Raw genomic sequence first — 23,247 nt, 5'->3', positions numbered from 1 at the left:
ACTACGATTTCTCGTCAATTACACTAATTAAAATGACAGCTACTGTAGATGCATTTCCAGATTCATCCATGGCAACCTTGATCCGAGAAACTGTGTTTATATCATTAGTCCATACGGAAAAAATAAATGTAGCATTATCAAGTGATAGGTGGACCAATGCACCAATCATTTATTAGGAGTGCGGAGGACCTCATTATGCAAAATACTGTCCTCAAATGGACCTAGCAAACTATCCTGATGGAGGAGTTATGATCATAAACAAGTGAAAACTAGGTTTTTTAAAAGATTAATTGCAAAGACGAATTTGGTGTATCTCATATAACATCAAATGTCTACCCTCATCACCAAGGATCAAGTATACCATTGGACAATTGGGAAGAAGATTTTGGAGTGTTCCATATAGCTTTGGGGTCCACACTCAATTCCAAATGGTCACTAATGGTCACAATTAGTGAAACTATCCAGATTGGTGGATTTCAACTTCAATCATTCTTAGGCCATCAACAACAAATCTGTCCACCTAGGAACAAGTAGCTTCTGACATAAACCACTTTGTAATCTTAGTGATATTGTTAACTCTCCCTTTCGTAGTAGCACTCGACTTTGATCACCTTTGCACTACAAGTGACTATCTATTAACCCTCTTGATAAAACAGTCAGGTCCAGTTTCTATTACCTACATGGTAAGGGTATCTATCAGCTCAATTACTCTACTATCACATCTAGGGTAGTCCTTGACATGAGGCAGTGTCTATTAAGCCGACAAAACGACTCTTTTATTTGATAGTAAAACATATTTTACAACTAACAAAAAGATAATTTTGTCTACTGGATAGCCATTTCAACAATCCTTCACCTCTTTGTTACATGTGAATGGTGGTTAGTCCTTAAGGTACAACATAGCCCCAAATATTCATCATTGGCACGGTCCAATGACTGCTGTAACTGCTTCAATATCTTGGAGGTTCAAAACTGAGTCGTCTATAGCCCAAAACTTAATGTAATTCTAGTTGCAATTGACTCAACCTAGCAGGCATTCTAAGGTGAATCTTAACTGATCTATGACAGTTAGAGATTATGGTTTAGTGAAACACGGATTCATCTGTGGAAGATTATGAAATAGCCTCATGTTATAGTTTTTAGATCATGAGTGTTGCAATGTTTGGATATCCTTGATTATATAGCTTCTAAGGATGTAAGTATAGACATCTTAACAGAGAGTAAGGTAGTAATGCCTTCCTTTTTAGGAAGAAGTCTTGAGGAAAAAGGAACTATGAACTCTACCCAAAATCAACAAGCCTTGCTTCATTACCATTAATGTCCACCATAACGTTTTGAGGATTGAGATCGACAGGAAAGATTTTATCCAGTTGTAAGAATTCAATTCCCTTGGGTTTACTCATTATCATTCTGAACCTCTCCTTTCAACTGTAGCAAAGCCCCATACAATTTCCGTAAGTTATTTGTTGTTCTGGATAATATATTCTGTTAACAGTTAGTTTATTTTTTCCTTTATAATTGGTTTTCATTTGGCTCAAAGAAACATCAATAAAATAGTTTCAGAATCTTCAATTTACCCTTCAAACAGTCATTCAGAGAGAATCCATCTATACAAATGTAGACCAATTAGGGTATGTTAGATTCTGTACACCAAGCATGCAGTTTGTTTATTTTTATGTCCAACAGGAGCTCAATTTCATTCTCCACACATATTTTTGTTTAACATTTTTATGTTCTGTTTCCTTTCTAGCTGAATCTTTTCCTTGCAAGCATCCCTGTAAACTCCTACAAAGCATTCTTCCCCAATTTAATGAGACTCTTGGTAAAAGCTTTTGATATAAACTATCTGATAAAGTGTGAGGTTTATAACAATTTATGTCGGCACCCATTCCTGCTCGAAGGAGAGACCTGCAGGCATCTCTAGGATTATTCTTCTCCTTGCAATCCCATTTGTTTGAATTGTATTCTGAGAAGTAGTTGCTGTATAAGGTACCGTTTGCAGGCTGGAGGAAAAACACGAATGAACAGCTGGTGTTGTTGAATGGCAGCTTTCCCTTGTAAATGTACAGCTGATGAAGAACAAGAGGAAGTTCCTTTATGTTTTGGCTCACGTTGTTTACTATCTTGTACGCTGTGAATAATTTACATAATAGCACAACTGTCAGAGAGTAAAATAAAAAATAATAAAATAATAGTATTGCCAAATGCTTTTTTAGCTCAAACAGCACTTGTTTGCCTCAAGCATAACAATCTATTCTAGTTAACAGTAGTTTTGTTTAGAAAAGTAATTTCGAAAACTATGATTACTTGTCAATTACAATAATTAAAATGACCATTGACAGCTACTTTAGATGCATTTCCAGAATTATCCATGGCAGCCTGGTGCAAGCTTACCATGATAAGGAACTGTGTAAATATCATTAGTCTATACAGAAAAAATAAATGTAGCAAGAACAAGTGGATCTATTAGGAGTGTGGAGGACCTCAATATTGTGAAATCTAAAAACAGAGGATAAAAAACAGAACACTGCTACAGTAAACACATTAATAATCGTTCTAACACAAAAACAGAAATATTTGTATTCATTCATTCAATCAATGGATTACGTACTGCCTAAGTATAGAGGGCTTTGAAGATTGTCGTTTATAGAGCTTGCAATCCCCAAAAATAAACTGTAACACGCTTCTAAAAATAGGAAAGGTAACTATTAAAAGATTCTCTCAATATGCACATCATCATGCATGTTCATCCATAGCTTTTTAAACAGGCAGTTCTAAAAACAAAACTAACGCAAATTAAATCTAAACCAACTGTCAAAGTATACATGGCAATCAAAATGAACAAATATGCAAAATATTATCCTCAAAGTGCTAGACCAAGATCAGAAGGAATAGTTCAGCTAAATCATCAAATCCATGTGGTTGTCAAGCCATGCTGAGCTAAACACGAATCCATAGTAGTTAAAGCTCTAGGCATGATCAAAACTAAGCTTGTAAATATTTTAATTAACTCCACAATAACCAGTTGTTTTATTTCTCCCTCTTTATCAACCACTAAATTAGGAAGGTAGAAATGACAATTAGCACTAAGCAGCCAATTATTAACCAAATTAAGAATTATATCCTTAGATGGAAACTTTAGAAACCCAAATTACCCTTCATATCACCCGACTCGGTCCTTATCGTCCAGTAGTTGGAATAGATTGCCTAGGACAACAAGGATGAGGTGGGTGAGAGGAACGAGGGTGGATAGAATATATTTAGGAATTAATGCTAATGTTTGGAAAATTTATTGACTGTAGGAAAAGAAGTATATGAAGAAGTAGAATTAGAGGGGAAATATTAAGTAGGGTAAGAAAAACCTTAATTTTCTTGGATTTTTTTTTTTAAATTTCAGTAAATAATCGTAGTGTAGGGGTTTTGGGGTTGTTGATGAACAAATTTAGGTGGAGGGGAGGAATAGGATTGTTATGGTAAGGTAGAGGTCTAGGAGGTGGGAAGTATTTAGTTGTAAATTGGTGAATGGAAGGGATAGGTTGAAATTCTATAATTTTTGCTTGTCATTATTTTGTAAAGGTTAAGGGAAAAAACTAGTAGTGGATAGGGAAGATGAGACAATAATGGGTTGGGATGATGGGGTAGCAGGGGGAGGGTGTAAGGGAGGAGGGATAGATCTTAGGTGCATATGGTGGATAGTGTCTGAATAGGGCATCTATATAGGATTTATGTGGAGTAGAAGGATTTTTCAAAAAATAATCAACAGATAAGTTATCTAAGTTAGAGACTAGATGATAGCGGTTGTCAAGAATAGTAATATTTTTCCATTACATGAGAATTTAAGTATTAGTGAAAGATATATGGAATGGCATGTATCATCCTAAGCTAAGAATGAACTAAGAGAAACTAAATTTAGTTAGAAATGGGTAATGATGTGATAGGGAATATCGATGCATTTCAATCCTTCCTAAATAGAAAGAGTGATGGTTGAAATGGATATTCCATTATGGGTGTGTTAGGACTATTTGAAGAACAATAAAATTCTAGATGAAGATGAAATATGATTATCCTTAGAAAACATGTTGTAGGTGCTCATGGTGTCCACCATAATGTTTGAGATGGGCTTATGGTTTATGTGGCATTCAACATATTGAAAACCATGAGAATCATCAATAGACATCTTCAGTAGGGTATTTGCAATATAGAAGGAGTCACACAATTAGATGGAGGGGACATAGGTTCTATAACATCCACAATCTTAAAAATTTAGGAGATAGTAGAAGTAGGGTCATAATGAGTTATAACAAGATAGAAAAGATGATCAAAAGTCGGTATAGAACACGACATAGGTAGTATTAGGTCCACACATGGGAAAATGTATTAGTGTATATTTGAATATTGTTATTAGGAGGAGCCATTGATTGGATATCTTGATCATTTGCACCTAAAACATGGATAGATTGAGAGTAAAAAATACCATGTATCACATGTCTTAGGCACATGCACCTCCCAATGTCATGGCCAAGAACATGATGATACTAGAAAAAGATTTAGGATCATATGTTCAAGACATTTAGGAAGATTAGTATGCAATGGATAGATACAAGGAAGTTGAACAAGGGTTTTATCTAGAAGCTATTGAAGGATGATGTGGAGGGGATTAACTAGCTTAGTGAATTGATGATCATTCTATGGGTAAAAGGTCATACTAGAGAAGACACAATGGTGTTGGCTAGGTTCATAGTAGGTTTTGATGCGGGTGTTATAAAAGAAGTTGCTGATCTTTTTATATTTTGAAGAATATTATGTAGAGGGAGTTGAAAAGTTAACAATAGCTAGTGAGGTAGCCAAAGGAAGTGCCTCAAAATAGTTAAATATTTTCAAATAGCCCCTAAGAGATAAACATAAGTGTAAGAATGAATAATATTTTATTAAAATAATTTTATCACAATTTTTTTGGGTAAGATGACCAATAAATGTGCTTAATAAATTAGCATCAAGAGGTGGGTATGAAATTCGAGAAATAATATATTGATATTAGAGGATGAAGGTAATATTTTTTATTAGGGTCCTATCAATAGTAGACAAGGTCTATGAAGCTGACTTGGATACAAACAATTCCATCTGACGAAGTGATTAAGGAAACATTATTTTATCATTACAATTAGTTGTGAATATGGAGATATGATTTTGTGGGTCTCATTTACCATAGTACTTTTTTAAAATGTAGGACTGAAAACTAGGGTGAAAAATTCTTCACAAGAATCTCTAAGTAAAGAGGACTATGTAAAAATTGCATGCTAGTCAATGAATGCAACAATACAAAAGGTTATCCATTTTCTATTGGACAATTCTCATTTTTTGTATTAATTTATTAATCACTAGATCAAGTTAGTTTGGCTAGTACAAGTGGTGAATGGTCGTAAAGAGAATGGTTGGGAAGTTATTGATATTCCAACATTATATGGAAATATGAGAGGTTGAAAAGGTGGGGTAAAGTAGTAACTAAAAATAAGATTTGTCAAATATCCTTGGGTATGAAAATAGGAAGGAGATCTTATGGTAGGAGGGATGGATGATACAATGGCTAATATCATTGGGAGTAGACAAGGATATATAAATAATGGTATTCCACAGATGAGAAGTATATTGCCTTGAAGTCTTGATGGGGTCTCAAGAAAAAGAGAAGCATGTACAATGTGCCCAATGATCATAAGAAATCAAGCCCCTTTGGATAGTTAACAAGAATGGATCTACTAGCATCTATCATAGGGTTGGTATTTGAGAGGTCAAATTTGTCAACATGAAGAGTGTATGGAAAGTTTTGTAAGTGTTTATCAATATGTTTTAATTATCTCATGGGTAATTACATGTAAGTCCCCCTCACTATAAAACTCATCTTCCTCAATATGAGGGTTGTATTTAGGAGTAAGGGGAAGACAAAGGAGGGAAGTGCACATATCATAATATAGCGAGAGAAAATAAAACACCTAGATGAAGAAGTCCTTATGGAATTTATGAGAAATCCATGAAAAATGTGAAAAGAAGAGAATAAAGATCAAGAGTAGTGAAGCATGATTACAAATTTAATAATATTTTTGAGTTCATAATCTTATGTATCTAGAATTGAAAAACAACAATGCTTATAAACTTAGGTCAATTGAGATGCTAAATATCTCATGTGTATCGAGGAGAAAGATAGATTGAAGAATTAAAAAAAACCAATAATAGAAATAAAAGATCCCAAATTAAAATGGGTAAGGAGTTGAGCATTAGAATTTTAAGAAGATGGATAACACAATAATAATCCTACGAGAATTGAAATGAACTAAAAATGGCTGCATAAAAGAGAGAGAATGAGAAAAGCATGAAATATGAGTAAATAATAACTCCTAGCTCAAGAAGTTTACAAAGAGATGTCTTCTCTGAATGAAGAGTAGAAGTTGTTGTTTTTCTTAAGAGTTATCTCTCAACTTGTACTATCCAACAAATGAAAATGATTAATATTTCTAGAAACTTGCAATCTCAAAATAAAGGGTGCAATCTCAAAATAAAGGGTATGTATAACCATGAGAAATAATATGATTAAAAATAATATAAATCTCACAATGCTAAATGTATATCAATAGTGTTGTTTCTAAAGAATTATGAATTATGCCCCTCATTAATTGGACAATGGCAAACTTCCTTGCTTGGCATTGACCATTTTTGCCATTGGGGATGGAAATTAGTCACTAGATGGAAAACATGCTAATGAGGAATGTATCATTATAGGTTAGTGTCAATTCGTGATGATGAAGGCCTTCTAAATAGGTAGGACAAATTTAATGACCATGATCCACACCCACTTTTTACTAAATTTAACTCTTATTACTTAAGAATTTAAATGCTTACTATTTTATCTCATATTTTATATATGTTCTTTAAAATGTTTGCCTTGTATAATCATTCGAGTATGATACCGTTCTTATTTTTTATTCTATATACAATGTAATATATTTATTTAAACAACATAATTTATTAAAAGAAGAAGAAAGTGAGTGTAAAATTTAAGGAAAATTAGTATCTAATCAAAATCTTAGAGTCAGCCTTAAACCACACACAATAAGCAACAAAGTCTAGAGGATGTTAGTAAGCTCCTAAGTGTTTAACACGTTTAAGCCTAAAAATGTATTCTTAATGTGACAACATATATTAAGTAACATATTAAGCCCAAAAAAAGTAACTCAACTGTAAGTATTTAACACTTTTAAACTTAAAAATATAAAATTAGTGTATGTGATTTAAGCCTTTCTAAAATATCTTCCAATGAAAAATTGAAAAATAAGTGGTCTCTTTATTCCAAACTTTTCTTCAATTTTGACAATGCTTTGTTCCACTAAGTTTCACGCGTTTTACTGTAGCGGATGACCATTTCAATCTAAAAGAACGCGGAATGAACTATTGATTTCTCAGATTTTGATAAAGGTTATAACCTGGGTATGAATTTGCTGCTTGATTTTCTACAACATTTTGCTTTTTTTTATGGTAGAGTTTGTTTTGGTATAACACATTTCTTAAGAGCTCAACCCTCCAGGTAGAAGAATATTTTTCAGGCTCTCTTCTATTTCCTGCAATCCTTCAACCCTAAATTATTGTTTGTAAGGTTTGTATTTTCTGGACTTCCACTCCTGGCTCGCGAGATCGAGTAAATTAATGAATCTCACTTCTAACTTGAAAAGCGGAAGCTCTAAATGAGTTGATTGCACTGTTTTAACGAATGCTGGGAATGTGAATCGGTTTAACTGACGGTTTTGAATGTTTTTTCAGGACCGTTGACTGTATTAAATCCTGATATGGCTACAGCTGCTGAACACGATTCTGAGTGGTTACAGCGTGTGAAAATACGTGGAGAAGGGAGAAGGGGAAACGTGTGAAACAAATTCTGATGTGTGCATATTCAACATAACTCCCTCTCTTTTGGGGACGCGTCTATTTTGGTTCCAAAAGGGATCTGTCGTACCAACGACATGCATCGACATACATGTTTGAGATATGCATACCATGTCAATTTGCTGCAGCGGTCGGATCCACGTTATGTGACGTGGAGTTGTCGTGGAGTCGCCGGTTTCAATCGTTGGGCCCCATGCAAAATTACGTGGACATGCCGGAGCAGGGCGGCGGCTCACTTAGTGGTTAGCGGCAGTATTTTGTGTATAACATGCACATTAAAAGCCAAAAACAAAAACAACCACCAACGATTGAAGAAACTGAGTTCGGACGACATACCGGCGGGAAAAAGAGGGTGCAGGCTTAAAAAAAAGCCATAAAATAAAAAAAATTGCTAGCGATTTAAGAAAGTGCATTTAGACAATATATTGGCAGGAAAAAGAGGGCGTTGCTTTCAAAAATGAAATGGTCGTGTTCAGACGATATACTGGCAGGAAAAAGAGGGCGTCGCTTTCAAAAATGAAATGTTCATTTCGCGGGGCAAAAGGAAATGGCGGCCACACAGTTTGTGAATCAATGAAAGTGACTAACATGCCATGTTAGTCGAATTTGTCGTTTTGCAGGGCAAAAGGAAATGGCGGCCATGCAGTCCGTGAATCAGCGAAAGCGACTAACATGCCATGTTATTCGAATTCATCGTTTCACAGTCCAAAAGAAAATGGTGGTCACACAGTCAGCAAATCAACGAAAGTGACTAACATGTCATGTTAGTTGAATTCGTCGTTTCACAGGCCAAAAGGAAATGGCAGCCACGCAATCCGTGAATCAACGAATTAAACTAACATGGCGTGTTAGTCACTTTTGTCGTTTCGTGAGGCCTAAAAAAAAGCGGCCACACAGCCTGTGAATCAGCGAAGCTGCATAAGATGCCATGTTAGTCGCTTTCATTGTTCTACGAGGCCATAGAAAAAGGCAACCACGTAGCCTACGAATTAGCGAAGCAGCATAAGACGCCATGTTAGTCACTTTCGTCGTTTCGCGAGGCCAAAGAAAATGTTGGCCATGCAATCTGCGAAACAACGAAGGCGCATAGTATGCCATGTTAGTCTAATTCGTCGTTTCGCGAGACGAAACAAAATGCAGGCCAGGCCGTTTGCGAATCAGCGAAGGCACATAACATGTCATGTTAGTCTAATTTGTCGTTTCGCAAGGCAAAAGAAAAAGGTGGACACATAGTCCGCGAATCAACGAAGGCGTATAACACGCTATGTTAGACGCTTTTGTGGTTTCACAAGGCCAAAGAAAATGGCAGCCACACAGGCCACGAATCAGCGAAGGCGCATAACACGCCATGTTATAGCCGGCACAGACCTTTCGTAAGTGATCGACAAAGCAACTTAAAAATTTCATAAGTGATCGAAAACACAACTTAAAAATTTCATAAGTGATCGACAACGCAACTTAAAAATTTCATGTGATAACCCTCTTTTTAGCTCCAAATTCTCATTCGAGGATGGAAATTCGCAAGTCGGGTTGGCGACAGAATTTGGGGACAAAATTCGATGGAAACTTGCAAGTAAGTATATAGTCTCTCCATCAACTTGATGTCGGTAGACGCCATTTATAAATTATGTTAGGATCATGGTGTGCTTTCCTTGATTGGTGAGGCTTCAGGAAAAGTGTTTTGTTTGCCGAGTAGGACCCAGCACCTGAAAACACAATTATAGCCAACCAAACTAAATACCATCATGCTACCAACAACCCTATCTACCCTAAACAATGTTCCATCAATCTTGTATCCTATACCCTATACCTAGATGGGAGAGAGAGGGGAGACATACATATAGGGGCATAGAGAGAGGTGCCTAAACAATGTTCCATCTCTCTCTCTCTCTCTCTCTCTCTCTCTCTCTCTCTCTCTCTCTCTCTTAAGTCTCTCTCCCTCTCTGCCTCTATCTCACTCTCCTCCTCTGTCAAGTGTATCTCTTTCCCACTCTCTCCCTACCCCCCTCTCTCTCTCTCGCTCTCCCATTCTTTATCTTTGAAGTCTATCCCTCTCATCCTCTCTCTATCTCACTCTCCCCTTCTCTCAGGTGTATCTCTCTCTTACTCTCTCCCTCTCTCCCTTTCTCATTGCCTCTCTTTCTCACTCTCTCCCTCTCTCCCTCTCTTCACACCTCTCTCTCTCTAGTCTCTTATACTCTCCTCCCATCCCTTGCTCCCTGTCACTTAGGACACCATACAACCCCTTAAGACACCATATGACCCCTAACAACACCATATGGTGTCCTAAGGGGTCATAGGACAACATAAGACACATAATGACACCATATGGTTTCCTAAGGGGTCATAGGATACCATATGACCCTTAGGACACAATATGACCCCTAACAACATCTGAGGGGTCATAGGGTGTCCTAAGGGGTCATAGGAAACTATATGATCCCTTACTACACCATAGGACCTATAACAACACCAAATAGTATCCTAAGGGGTCATAGAACACCATATGACCCTTTAGGACACCATATGGTGTTGTTTTGGGTCGTATGGTGTCCTAAGGGGTCATATGATGCCATATGACACCTTAGGACACCATATGGTGTCGTTATGGGTCGTATGGTGTCTTAAGGTGTCATATGGTGTCTCAAGGGGTCACCATATGACACCTTAAGACACCATACGACCCATAACGACACCATATGGAGTCCTAAGGGGTCATATGGTGTCCTAAGGGATCATAGAACACCATATGACCCATAACGACACCTAAGGTGTCATATGGAGTTCTAAGGGGACATAAGACACCATATGAACCCTCAGTACACCATACAACTCATAACAACACCAAATGGTGTGCTAAGGGATCATAGAACACCATATGACCTCTTAGGACACCATACAACTCATAATGACACCATATGGAGTCCTAAGGGGTCATAGGAGACCATATGACCCTAATGACACATAAGGGGTCATATGGTGTCCGAAGGGGTCACAAGATACCATATGAATCCTTAAAACACCATACGAACCATAACAACACCATATGGTGTCCTAAGGGGTCATATGGTCTCCTAAGAGGTCATAGAACACCATATGACCCCTTAGGACACCATATGACCCATAAGGACACCATATAATGATAGCCAATGGTGTCCTAAGGGGTCATACAACACCATATGACCTCTTAGGACACCATACAACCCATAACGACACCATATGGAGTCCTAAGGGGTCATATGATGTCCTAAGGGCTCATAGGACACCATATGACCCTTTAGGACACCATACAACCCCTAACAACACCACATGGTGTCCTAGGGGATCACATAGTGTCCTAAGTGGTCATATGGTGTCCTAAGGGGTCATAGGACCCCATATGACCCCTTAGGACACCATATGACACATAACAACACCATTTGGTGTCCTAAGGGGTCATAAGACACCATTTGACCCCTTAGAACATAATATGACCCCTAACAACACCTAAGGGGTTATATGGTGTACTAAGGGATCATATAACACCATATGACCCCTTAGGACACAATACGACCAATAACGACACCATATGGTGTCCTAAGGAGTCATATGGTGTCCTAACAGGTCGTAGAACACCATATGACCCCTTAGGATACCATATGGTATCTATCTCTTTCCCTCTAACTCTTTTTACCTCTCTCCCTCCCAACCCCCTTCTCCCTCTCACCCTCTATCTCTATCTCTCTCACTCCCCTCCCTTAGGTGTCTCTCTCTTTCTCTCATTATCTCCCCCCCCTCTCTCTCTATATATATCTCTCTCTCTCTCTATCTCTCCCTACCCCTTTGTTTCCCTTTCTCTATCTCTCTCTCCTTGTCTCTTAGGTGTCTCTCTCCCATTCTTTCCATTCTCTCCATTCTTTCCCTCTCTTCATCCCTCCATATTTCAGAAAGAATTAAAAGAGTCACATGTTGTTGGAAAAAGGATATTTAAATTCTTGAAAGGAATAGAAGACTATGGATTATGGTACCCCAAAGGATTAGATTTTATTTTAAAATCTTATACTGATTCAGATTGGGTAGGAAGTGTTGATGATAGGAAAAGTACAAGTGGTGGAATGTTTTTCCATGGCTCCCGATTAGTGGCATGGCTAAGTAAGAAGTAGGTTTTGATATCTTTGTCAACAAAATAAGCTAAGTATATTGCAGTTGCTTCATGTTGGACTCAAGTGTTTTGAATGAAACAAACATTGAAGGATATTGGCATGTTATTTGATGAACCCATCTCAATCATGTATGATAATACAACTGCAATCAACATCTCTAAGAAACCAATTTTGCATTGCAGAACAAAGCATATTTCTATTTGATATCATTTCTTGAGAGAGAAAGTATTGGAAAATGAAGTAAAACTTGAATATGTTCCTACCAAAGAACAAGTTGTAACTATTTTCATAGAGGCATTGTGCAAAGATACTTTTGAGTATCTCTGGCAGTTGTTAGGGGTTATTCCCCTTCCTTGTTTGAACTAAGCAAATTTGGTAGTGCATTAGTCCAAGATACTTCATTCATATTTTTGTTTGGGCTAATGTTTGGGGCTTCCTCTCAGGGGGGGCATAGTGGTTCCTGAGCTATGTTGCTCTCTACCTTTTTCCTTGATGTCAAAGGAGGAGAAGTTTTGGGAAGTTTGTGCTTGAAAATTTTGAGAAGTTTTTTCTTGAGAAGTCTAGAAGTATATATTTGTTCTTTCTAAGGGGGAGAAGAGTTTGAGAAGTATTTTTAACATGCTATTGGAGAAATTGTTTGTCGTTGATGAATGTTGCCATCAATGATAAAGGGGAAGATTGTTAGAATCACTTGTCTATGTTGTTATTGATGTCAATCTCGTGGTCTGCATTGGTTTTGATTTATGTGGAAGACAGGTATGTATGATTGTCAAAGACAGGTATGTATGATGCAGATGATATAGACTATTGTATTAGTAGTATGAGTTTTGGTGCTCTAGAAGTCTATGCAATAATCTGAATATTCAAGATTTGCAAAGGTCCGGATTTCTCCACATTCATGTTTTTGTCTTGTGCGTTTGGGATTATAATGTTCTTACATGTGTCTATGTTGTTTTGTCTCAAGGCATGTGTTGTTGTGCTCCAGAATTGTGTTTTTGATCATGATGTTATTCGATTTGAATTGTCCCCAAATATTCTATCTTTTGGTTTGGTGATTGTGATGTTTGATAATGTGTTGTTGCATTGTGGTGTGGTCCTTTTCATTCCTTTCCACCATGATAATTCTTAGAGGAGACCTATTTTTGAATTAAAGATTATTATTTCCTTCATCGACTTGAATTATATATTTTGGAGATTGATATATATATATAAAGATTGATAATTCAATGATGAACGAATAGTACCAAACCGGTACTGAGAGGGGGGGGGGGGGTGAATCAGTACAGACAAAAAACACACTCTTGAACTGGTTTGTCTGCAGACACTGTGCATTGACAGACAAACAGTAACACCTGTCCTTAAACAGAGTACAACCGATAAAACCCAGAATAACTGAGACAAGCATAAACCGGTTGACACTTATCTTCTCATACAATCTAATACTTCATTTCCATTTCACCCTTATGCATGAACATGTAATCTACCATCAAATATATACATATAAGCAACTAGATCAACATGATTCACCGCTTGATAGAAAACAACATAACATCACATGAAGAAGACATCACACATGACACACTTATTTTTCACGTGGAAACCCAACTGGGAAAAACCATGGTGGGGATGAATACCCACAAGCTTGTTTTTGAACTCTTTAGAAGTCTGCTCTATTAGGAGCCTTGTTCGATTAAAGACTGATACAATAGGTTCTGTTAGGAACCGATCCTGTTAGGGATCACCCGGTTAAGGGATGGCTAGAATACCCGGTTAAGGGTTAAACCCTGTTAAAGGTTACCTTGTTAGAGGATTTCAAGAACTCAATGGTTTTGAGTCACCCTGTTAAAGGATTTACAGCAAGCCGGTTAAGGCTACCCTATTAAGGGATTTTCCAATTGTTGAGGTGGTTAGAGATCAACAGGTATTACAATGATCTGGTAACAGCACTCAATGCCAATGCATATCTACTTAATCTCCTCTTCACCTTCTGCACTCACACTCTGCAGGTATCACTTCTCTCCTCTGGTCTGGCAAGAATCACGTATCTCTTCTCTTGGATACACACACACAAATTTTGCCAACAACCCTAGAAAGAATCACAACATCGACCTTATAGGAAAACAAATAGGTCGGTAGCATAAACCCTAAACCCTAAACCTGTTAGATTAAGGAATTCAAACGGTTTAATCCTGACCGTTGAGCACACTGCATTAAATACAACAGTCTTGATCCAATCTCAAGACATTCTCCATCATTCATTTTCCACCAATTTCATGGCCGCTGATAACCCATCACACGTTATCACCATTTACAGACTTCGCACATTCCTGAGGTAGATAAGAACAATCTCCTTCATGCAAGATCCTTCACGCGCACAAGGTTGATGTGGCAACATGATCTGTTCTTCGTTACAATGCTAACTCATCACACAAAGTCACCGATTGAGACACAGAGGCTTGAAGCACTTCAATCGAAAACCCTGAAGTTGAGAATACCAACCGGTAGTCATACAACGCTTCCATGTGTCGGTTCCCATAACCATATGCCGATTCACCTTGAACAAACACACCGCTTCACTTTGGCACAAATGCCAGTTGACAGTGTTATACCGGTTCTCACATATGCTGGTTCTCACCTCTTCAACATATTGACATCAATGACAACATACAATGTCATTATGTCCTCATACCGGTTCACATAATGCCAACAATCTCCCCCTTTGGCATTGATGGCAATATACAAAGATATCTCTCTGCTTCACATCTTCTCCCCCAATTTCTACAGATATCTTCTCCACTTCACATCTTCTCCCCCTTTGACAACAATGCCAAAGTGGAGGCACAAGCTTCCCTGTTCCATTATGCTGCTCCCCCTAAGGAGTAGCATCCTTCAACACATCAATCCTGAAGAAAATTTGACAGTGCAATACCTGACTAATGTGGAGCATATGCCTTTAGTTTACCTCCTGAAGGGGAAACACCCCTAATTCACCTCTTAAGTACATAAATGTAGTCTTTGGGAGAGGCTTGGTGAATATGTCTGCTAACTGCTCCTTACTAGAAACATGTTCCAGTGCAATCTCTTTGTTCTAAACCTTTTCCATCAAGAAATTATACTTAAGCTCAAAGTGCTTGGTTCTAGAATGTAAAACCGGATTCTTGGAGATATTAATTGCACTAGTATTGTCACAAAATATACTTACCGATTCAGATATAGGAACTTTGAAGCCATTTAACACATGCTTCATCCAAATTGTCTGAGTGCAGTTCATGAAAGCTGCAACATACTTTGCTTCCACTGTAGACTGAGAGATACAACTCTGCTTCTTACTTATCCATGAAACCAGTCTACCACCGAGAAAGAATGCACCACCAGTTGTTCTTTTCCGATCATCTACATTACCTGCCCAATCAACATCTGTGTATACTTATAAGTTGAAATCCTTGCTATATGGATACCACAATCCATAATCAACAGTTCCCTTCAGATACCTAAGAATCCGCTTGACTGCAACCAAGTGGGATTCTCTTGGGCTTTTCTAGAACCTTGTAGTAATGCCAACTACATGTGCAATATCTAGTCTACTATGCACTACATAATGCAACTTACCAATCATTGATCGGTATTCCTTCTCATCAACCAATGCTGAGTCATCTTCTTTGGATAGTTTACAACCGGTCACCATCAGAATACCAACTGGTTTGCTATCTTCCATGCCAAAGGTCTTCAACACCTCTTTGACATACTTGGATTGAGTGATAAAGATTCCATCTTTCATCTATTGGATCTGCAGTCCAATGAAGAACTTAATCTCTCCTATGAGTGACATCTCAAACTCTTTTTTCATCTCATTTGCAAACTCATGACTCATCTTGTCATCTCCACCAAAGATAATGTCATCAACAAATACCTCACAGATCAGGATCTGATCTCCTTCAGACTTCAAGTAGATATTGCTATCTTCACTTGTTCTCTCAAATCCAATCTTCACAAGATGGGAATGCAAACGTTCATACCATGCTCTAGGTGCCTGCTTTAGACCATATAAGGCTTTATGTAGCCTACATACCATGTCACTATCTTCAGATAGGGCAAACCCATCTGGTTGCTCTATATACACCTCCTCTTCAAGTACAACATTTAGGAATGCAGATTTTACATCCATTTGATATACTTTGAAACCTTTAAAAGTTGCATATGCAAGAAGCATACGAACTCCTTCCAATCTGGCTATAGGAGCAAAAGTTTCTCCATAGTCTTCTCCTTCTTCTTGGGCATATCCTTTGCACACCAATCTGACTTTGTTCCTAATCACTGTGCCATCTTCATTCAGCTTATTTTTTAAAACCCATTTGGTACCAATGACATTTTTATGCTCTGGTCTGGGTACCAAAGACCATGTACCATTTTTCTCTATCTGGTCAAGTTCCTCTTCCATTGCCTTGATCTAGTCTTCATCTTTATGTGCCTCTTTGAATGTTTTAGGCTTGAATTTAGAGATCATACATGAGTTTTCTCTGACTTTTCTTCTTGTAAGGATTCTTGTATCCTTCTCTCCTATGATCTGCTTAGGATCATGATTCAGCTTGACATACCGATGAATGGTCTTGATGGATTCCTCTTGCTTTTCTTTTTCATCCTCATCTCCATCAGTGTCAGCATCTACATCTACCGGTGTAGGAACACTATTACTGGTACTTGGTTGACTGACAACCGGTTCCCAAAAGGTTACAACCGGTTCATTTACCACTTGCTTACTGTCGGTTTCCTCAGTTTTCTCAAAGGTTTCATCAACTCTTACATTGATACTTTCCATGATTCTCTGAGTCCTATTATTGAAACACTTGAGAGCTTTGCTCTTGGTGGAATACCCTAGGAATATTCCCTCATCACATTTCGCATCAAATTTGCTCTAGTGTTCACTCCTCTTGATGTAACATTTGCTACCAAACACTCTAAAGTAGCTAACCACAGGTGTCTTACCGATCCAATACTCATAAGGAGTTTTATCCTTACCTTTCTTGATGAGTACCCGGTTCATTGTATAGACTGCAGTGCTCACCGCTTCTCTCCAAAAGGTTTGAGCTACCTTTCCTTGAATCAACATGGTTCTAGCGGCTTCAACCACAGTCTAATTATTCCTCTCTACTAGGCCATTCTACTGTGGAGTCTGGGGGGCAGACAATTGCCTCTTGATGCCATGTTCTTCACAGTACTTGTTGAATTCACCGGAAGTGAATTCCCCTCCTTGATCAATTCTCAAGCACTTGATCCTTTTACCGCTTTCCTTCTCCACTAATGCTCTGAAAGCTTTTAACTTTACAAAAGCTTCAGACTTATCTTTCAAGAATGTGACCCACATCATTCTTGAGTAGTCATCAGTGAGAATCATGAAGTACCTATCACCCTGCACACTCCTAGTTTTCATAGGACCACACAAATCAGTATGCACAAGATCAAGCAAATTGTCAACAGTGAAAGATTTACCTTTAGAGGTTGAGGAAGACATTTTCCCTAATTGACACTCTCTGCACAAGGTATTATCTGGTTTGCTTAGCACTGACAACCCTCTAACTGCCTTGATCCTACTAGCCTTCACAATGTTATCAAAGTTTACATGGCAGAGTCTCCTATGCCATATCCAACTATCATCAAATTTAGCCATAAGACATGTACTTATATTTGCATTAAGCTGAAATAGGTTACCTTTGGTCTGCATGTCGGTGGCCACCAATTCACCATTCTTTCCTTTGATTCTGCACACTCCATTTTTGAATTCTAGAGTGAGGCCACTATCATTCAGCTGGGCAACACTTAGAAGATTGTGTCTGAGACCATCAACCCAGTACACATTGTCAGCACTACTCTTTCCATTCAGAGAGATGGACCCTCTGCCTTTGACAATACATGGTGCATCATTACCAAAGCGAACCACACCACCATCATACTCTTCCAAGGATAGAAACTTGCTCTGGTCACTAGTCATATGGTGAGAACAACCACTGTCAATAATCCACTCATTGGAATTATCAAATCGAGAGACAAGAGCCTTCTTGTCTGACACATCTTCCTTGACAACAACAAACACAACATCTTCATTTTCTTCATCATTTGATTCCTCATTTGCGACACCTTCATCAACTGCCACAAAATAGTTTCTTCGATTTCCTCCTTTGAATTTCTTGAACCTTTCCGGTTTGTACTTGTTGTCGCCATTAGGACAGTTTACAACAATATGTCCTATCCAGTTACAAGAAAAGCATTTCAAAGGAAGCTTACCTCTATATTTGTCGGTTCCTTTAGGAAGTTTCCTGGCAAGGAGAGCTTCAAATGCCATCAGAATCTCCTCCTCATCCATTTTTCTGCTCTGTCTTGGTTCACTACTAGTGCTAACTTCTTTTCCTTTTCTGGATGGTACAACAGAAGCTTTAAAAGCTGATTCAGTCTTTTGAATATTGCCATCAAAACTATTTAGCTCATAGGCTGTCAACTTTGCAATGATGGAGTCTAGGGATACCTTAGTCTTGTCTATTGATCTCAGCTCTTGAATAGCAGCAACCCTTATTGCATAGACCGGTAATAAGGATCTCAGGACTTTGCTTACCATAGTGGAATCTTCCATTTTACCACCTGCACTCTTGATATCTCCAACAATGGTTTTGATTCTTATTCCATACTGTTGAATGGTCTCACCTTCAACCATCCGCATGTCTTCAAACTTCCCTCTAAGGCTTTCTTCCTTAGCTTGTTTTACATGCTCATCACTGCCATAGATATTTTCAAGAGTATCCCATACCTCTTTGGGATTTACCTTATCTTGGACATCAATAAACTCAATGTCAGATAAACTACTAATTAGGGCTTCCATGACTTGCCCATTCTCCTACATCTCTCTCATTTGGTCATCGGTGAGAGTACTGGTAGGGGCAACATAGACATTCTCAACATAGCTCCAATGTTGAGCACCCATGCTTCTGATGTATATCTTCATTCTGTCTTTCCATATATTGAAATTTTCTCTGTTAAACTTTGGACCTTCCCTCTTCATCATTAGACTGGGATCTTTACCTCAAGCGGTTAAGCTTATAACACAAAGGACCTAGAGGACGCTCTGACACCAATTGATAACTCAATGATGAATGAATAGTACCAAACCGGTACTGAGAGGGGGGGGGTGAATCAATACAGACAAAAAACACACTCTTGAACTGGTTTGTTTGCAGACATTGTGCATTGACAAACAAATAGTAACATTGGTCCTTAAACAAAGTACAACCGGCAAAACCTAGAATAACTGAGACAAGCATAAACCAGTTGACACTTATCTTCTCATACAATCTAACACTTCATTTCCATTTCACCCTTATGTAGCGTCGTAAATTGTACGCACTTGCTAGGGTGGTACAATTTCACACCTAGTTTAGCACCCGCCTTGGCGCATTTTGCATTTTGCATTGCATTTCCCCTTTAGCACTTAATTAATCAAATTAATTAGGTCTAAGGCTCTATTTTATCATCTCCCACATCATAAAGTTGGGCCCTTTCATTAAAGTGTGCCCTTTTCATTTTATTCCTCCTATACATCATTTAATCAAAAACCCTAATTAGGTCCTATTTTGAACTTGGGGGCTTGATTTCGGGGGTCAAAACATCTCGAAATCACCTGTAACTTCGGGATTCTCTCTAAAATCATCATATCTGACGGCCCTGAAAATTTGGTGAAAAGTTGTCAGGACCATGGCGCCCGGAGTGCAACATGGTCCCGGACATTTTTCCCGAAATTTTAGGAGCGTAATCCAATCAGAAAATAAAGCTTAACCTCAAGAAATTGGCGGGATATTCAATCTCTAGGTCGGCCAAAAGATGAAATTACGACCTAGGGTTTCATACATAAGAGCTCTCTTTCTTCATTTGAAAGGATCCGATTTTTGATTTTCAGGACTTCATATGCATCGAAAGAGCAGATCTTTGAAGACTTCAACAACAATCAACATCCATCCATCAAGCATTCATCAATTTCATTCATTCATTTAGGGCTTGGAAGACATTGAAGAACAATAGGAGATTACCGACTGAAGATTGGCTTGTACTCCTCCCTTGAGGGTTGGGTATGATTTCATGTTGTTTTCATGTCTTTGCATAAGCTTCAATATATCATTTATTCATGCTTTAGATCACTTTGCATATTGATTTAGAGCATTTACATTATCATTTACAAGCAATTAGGGTTTACTTTCTAGGTTGCTCTAGTTTGCTTTCTTGCATTTAAGGACCTTGCACACACACTAGGTCTGCACACACAATACATTTTACTATACAACTTGGCTATTCGTGGAGGTGGAAATCACCGAAGCGGGGGTTTGACTAAGGCAAAACCCTATATAGCCGCCCAAACACCTTTTCAGATATAAGTGCAGGTTTCGGGACTCGAACGATGCCGCAGGTTGCAGATCCGGGAGAAGCAGACTGAGACAGACCTTTCCACCAAATTTCAGTACAAAAGACCAGGACAGGGGCGTGGGGCGCCCTGGTCCCTGCTGGGCGCCCTGGTCCTCCTGACAGACAGCATTTTCAGCATTTTTGACAGCTTTTTCCAAAGTGCAAAACAGCAGTTTCCGGAGCAGTTTTAGGGTCAGAATCAGGACAGTGGCACCCGCGCCCCCGTCCCGAACATTTTCACTCAGATTTGAACTCTGGGTACGCATTTTCATTCTTGTCTTATCCTTGTATTTACAGCTGTTCATTGTTTAATCTCAATTCTGCAATCTTGTTATTAGTTCATATTTGCATTTTGGGATTAGGACTTGAACTTGCAACATTTTATCTTTCAATTTCAACAAGGGAATAGAAATCCTAATAGATATCCCGTGGCTCTCTCTTTCACAAAAAGAAGTAGCCAATTGTGCGATATCTCTAGGCTCTTTCGTATTCCGTAATGTGTGTCAAAAGGTAGGATTAGGGCATGTTAACCTAGTCTCGCTTTTTCCCCTACACATTTTGGTGAACCCGACGTGAATCTATCATTGCTTCCTCTTGCATTGCATTTGTTAGATCTAGATCTAGATTTAGTGTGTTTTCATTTCATTTTCATTAAAAAGAAAAAAAAAAGTGTGTTTCTTTGCATTGTGTGTTTAAATTTTATGCAATTTCAAAATGTTAGATTTTTATTTGCAAGATGATCATATTTGTGATGATTATGAGTTAGATGAAGCTTTAGATGAATTTTTGAAACCTAAATATACCAAACCTTCATTTTACCAAAAACTCATAAACCTTGTTACTATGCCATTTAGATGTGATGAGAAAGATAAGTCAAATGGTTCCTCTCAAGGGTACATTCCTATCAACTCTTCCACTAAATCTAGTAACATGGTTGTGTTCAATAATCCCCTCTATGAGGAAATATCTCCTTTTGAATCAAAAGATAAACCTTTTAATAGATATGATCATGCATTATTGGATGATGACCTTGATGACTGTGTGGCTCTTAAAAAACACTCCCTTCATGAGGATCCTTTTGTGCAAGAAGATGACATTATCCCTACATTTCCTAGTGATGGCCTTTCCTTTTCCAACAAAATTCCCACTAGAGATGATGAATTAATGATAAATGCTTACCCTTCTCCTAAAGTTGGTCTTACCCATAAGCATCCCTTAGAGAAAGAAGATGAAATAATAAGCAATTTCCTTAATTCTCTCTCCCCTAAAGATCATATTGAACATATTTTGAGGAAAGAGGATGAGTTTAACACATCTATTGATGCTTTCCCTCCTAAGGATGAGGAATTAATAAACAATGTTATCTCCTCTCCCGAAATTGACAATACTTTAAACATTCCTTTCAACAACCTCACTATTTGGGATGAACCATTAGAAGAAGGTATAGATTATTCTCTACCCCTAGCCAAAGGGGATGAAATCAAGATTAGAAACTCCCTTGATAGTTTCTCCCCTTCCTTGAATCTCAATTATTCTCCCTCTAAAAATAAAGCATCTCCCTCTCCTCAACTTGGTTCTACTCATAAGGAAACCCTAGTTCAAAGCAATATGGTTAACATTTCTTTCAAAGATCTCCCTCTCAAAAGTGAGACTTTAGAGAGTAGTGTTGATCCTTTTCCTAGAGAGTTTATTCCCCATGTAGATCCTGTGATGATAAAGGATGATATGACCTTTCCTAGTATTACTCTTCCTACTAGAACTTCAATGCCTATCCCTTGTCTCTCTCCTAAAATTGATTTGATCCGTGATAAGATTTTAGTGCAAGAGAAGACTATCAATAATTCTTCCAACACTTTTGTTCATTCCTCTAAACCATCCTCAATCAATTTGATACATGTGAATGAGACACCTAACAAACCTCTCTTCACTATCCAAGGTGCTTGTCCTTCTCAAAATTCTCAACCTTTAAATAAGCCTATCTTAGTGGTTCAAGGTGGTTATGCTATATTTAGTAGTGATGATGATCTCACTTCAACTAAATCATCTTCTACTTCTATCAACTCTCATTCCCCTCATAAGGAAATCTTGGCGATGAACAAATCTCTTTATGACTCCCCTCAAATTTCTAAATCCACTTATGAATCTTTATCTCCTATTCATCATAAAGTCCTTTCCTCTAGGGATAAGGCTCTAATAAATTACACTCATCCCTCTTCTAAGATTTCTTGTGACTTTTCTTCTTCAATTTTTATCATTTTATACATGTTTTTGATCTCACTTATAGTTGAGCATTTAGCATGTCATATTCAAATACCTCATTCAATCTATCATGTCTTTAAATAACATTAATGGCTATTATGTTGCTCATCATTATGTGACATTGGTAGCTCATTTACTGGGGGCTCATTGTCATTCATGATGGTACAATGTCAAGTGCAATCATATTTTTTTTTGAAGCAACATAATAGCCTAATTTTCTTGTTCCTATGGGGACAAGAGTGATTTCATACATCTCTTCTTTTGCTTATGTCCAAATCTCTCCCTAGAAGATTGTGTAAGTCCTTCTCATTGTCCTTATCCTGGGGAGGCAATGATCTTTCCTTATTTTTATCTAAGGATCCACTTTTTCCTATTTTGTGGATGGTGTGAACTTTATTACTTGATGTTATTCCTTGTATGCATTTGTTGTTGTTTGTTCAAGGATTCTCTCTTACAAGAGGTGTAAGTCCTTGACTAC

General features: G+C 37.9%; 1 protein-coding gene across 8 annotated transcripts in view; it reads right to left on the bottom strand.

Moving 5' to 3' along the window:
* Positions 1 to 1,545: 1,545 nt before the first annotated feature.
* LOC131857980 (uncharacterized) overlaps positions 1,546 to 23,247 on the bottom strand; it is a 43,684-nt gene continuing 21,982 nt past the window's right edge. For 6 of the 8 annotated variants that reach the window (XR_009358809.1, XR_009358810.1, XR_009358813.1 and 3 more), the window contains one exon: positions 1,546 to 2,131. Coding sequence is in view for 2 of the 8 variants with exons in the window: in XM_059210809.1 (XP_059066792.1) it covers positions 1,674 to 1,908; positions 1,994 to 2,131 (373 nt within the window). In the remaining 6 variants the exon portion in view is untranslated. The remainder of the gene's footprint in view (positions 2,132 to 23,247) is intronic. The other 2 variants (XM_059210809.1, XM_059210810.1) reach the window with 1 other exon arrangement.

This window comes from Cryptomeria japonica, chromosome 8 (assembly GCF_030272615.1).
Source record: "Cryptomeria japonica chromosome 8, Sugi_1.0, whole genome shotgun sequence".
In the NCBI taxonomy this organism is placed as follows: Eukaryota; Viridiplantae; Streptophyta; class Pinopsida; order Cupressales; family Cupressaceae; genus Cryptomeria; species Cryptomeria japonica.
This window is presented reverse-complemented; position numbering and strand designations above follow the sequence as displayed.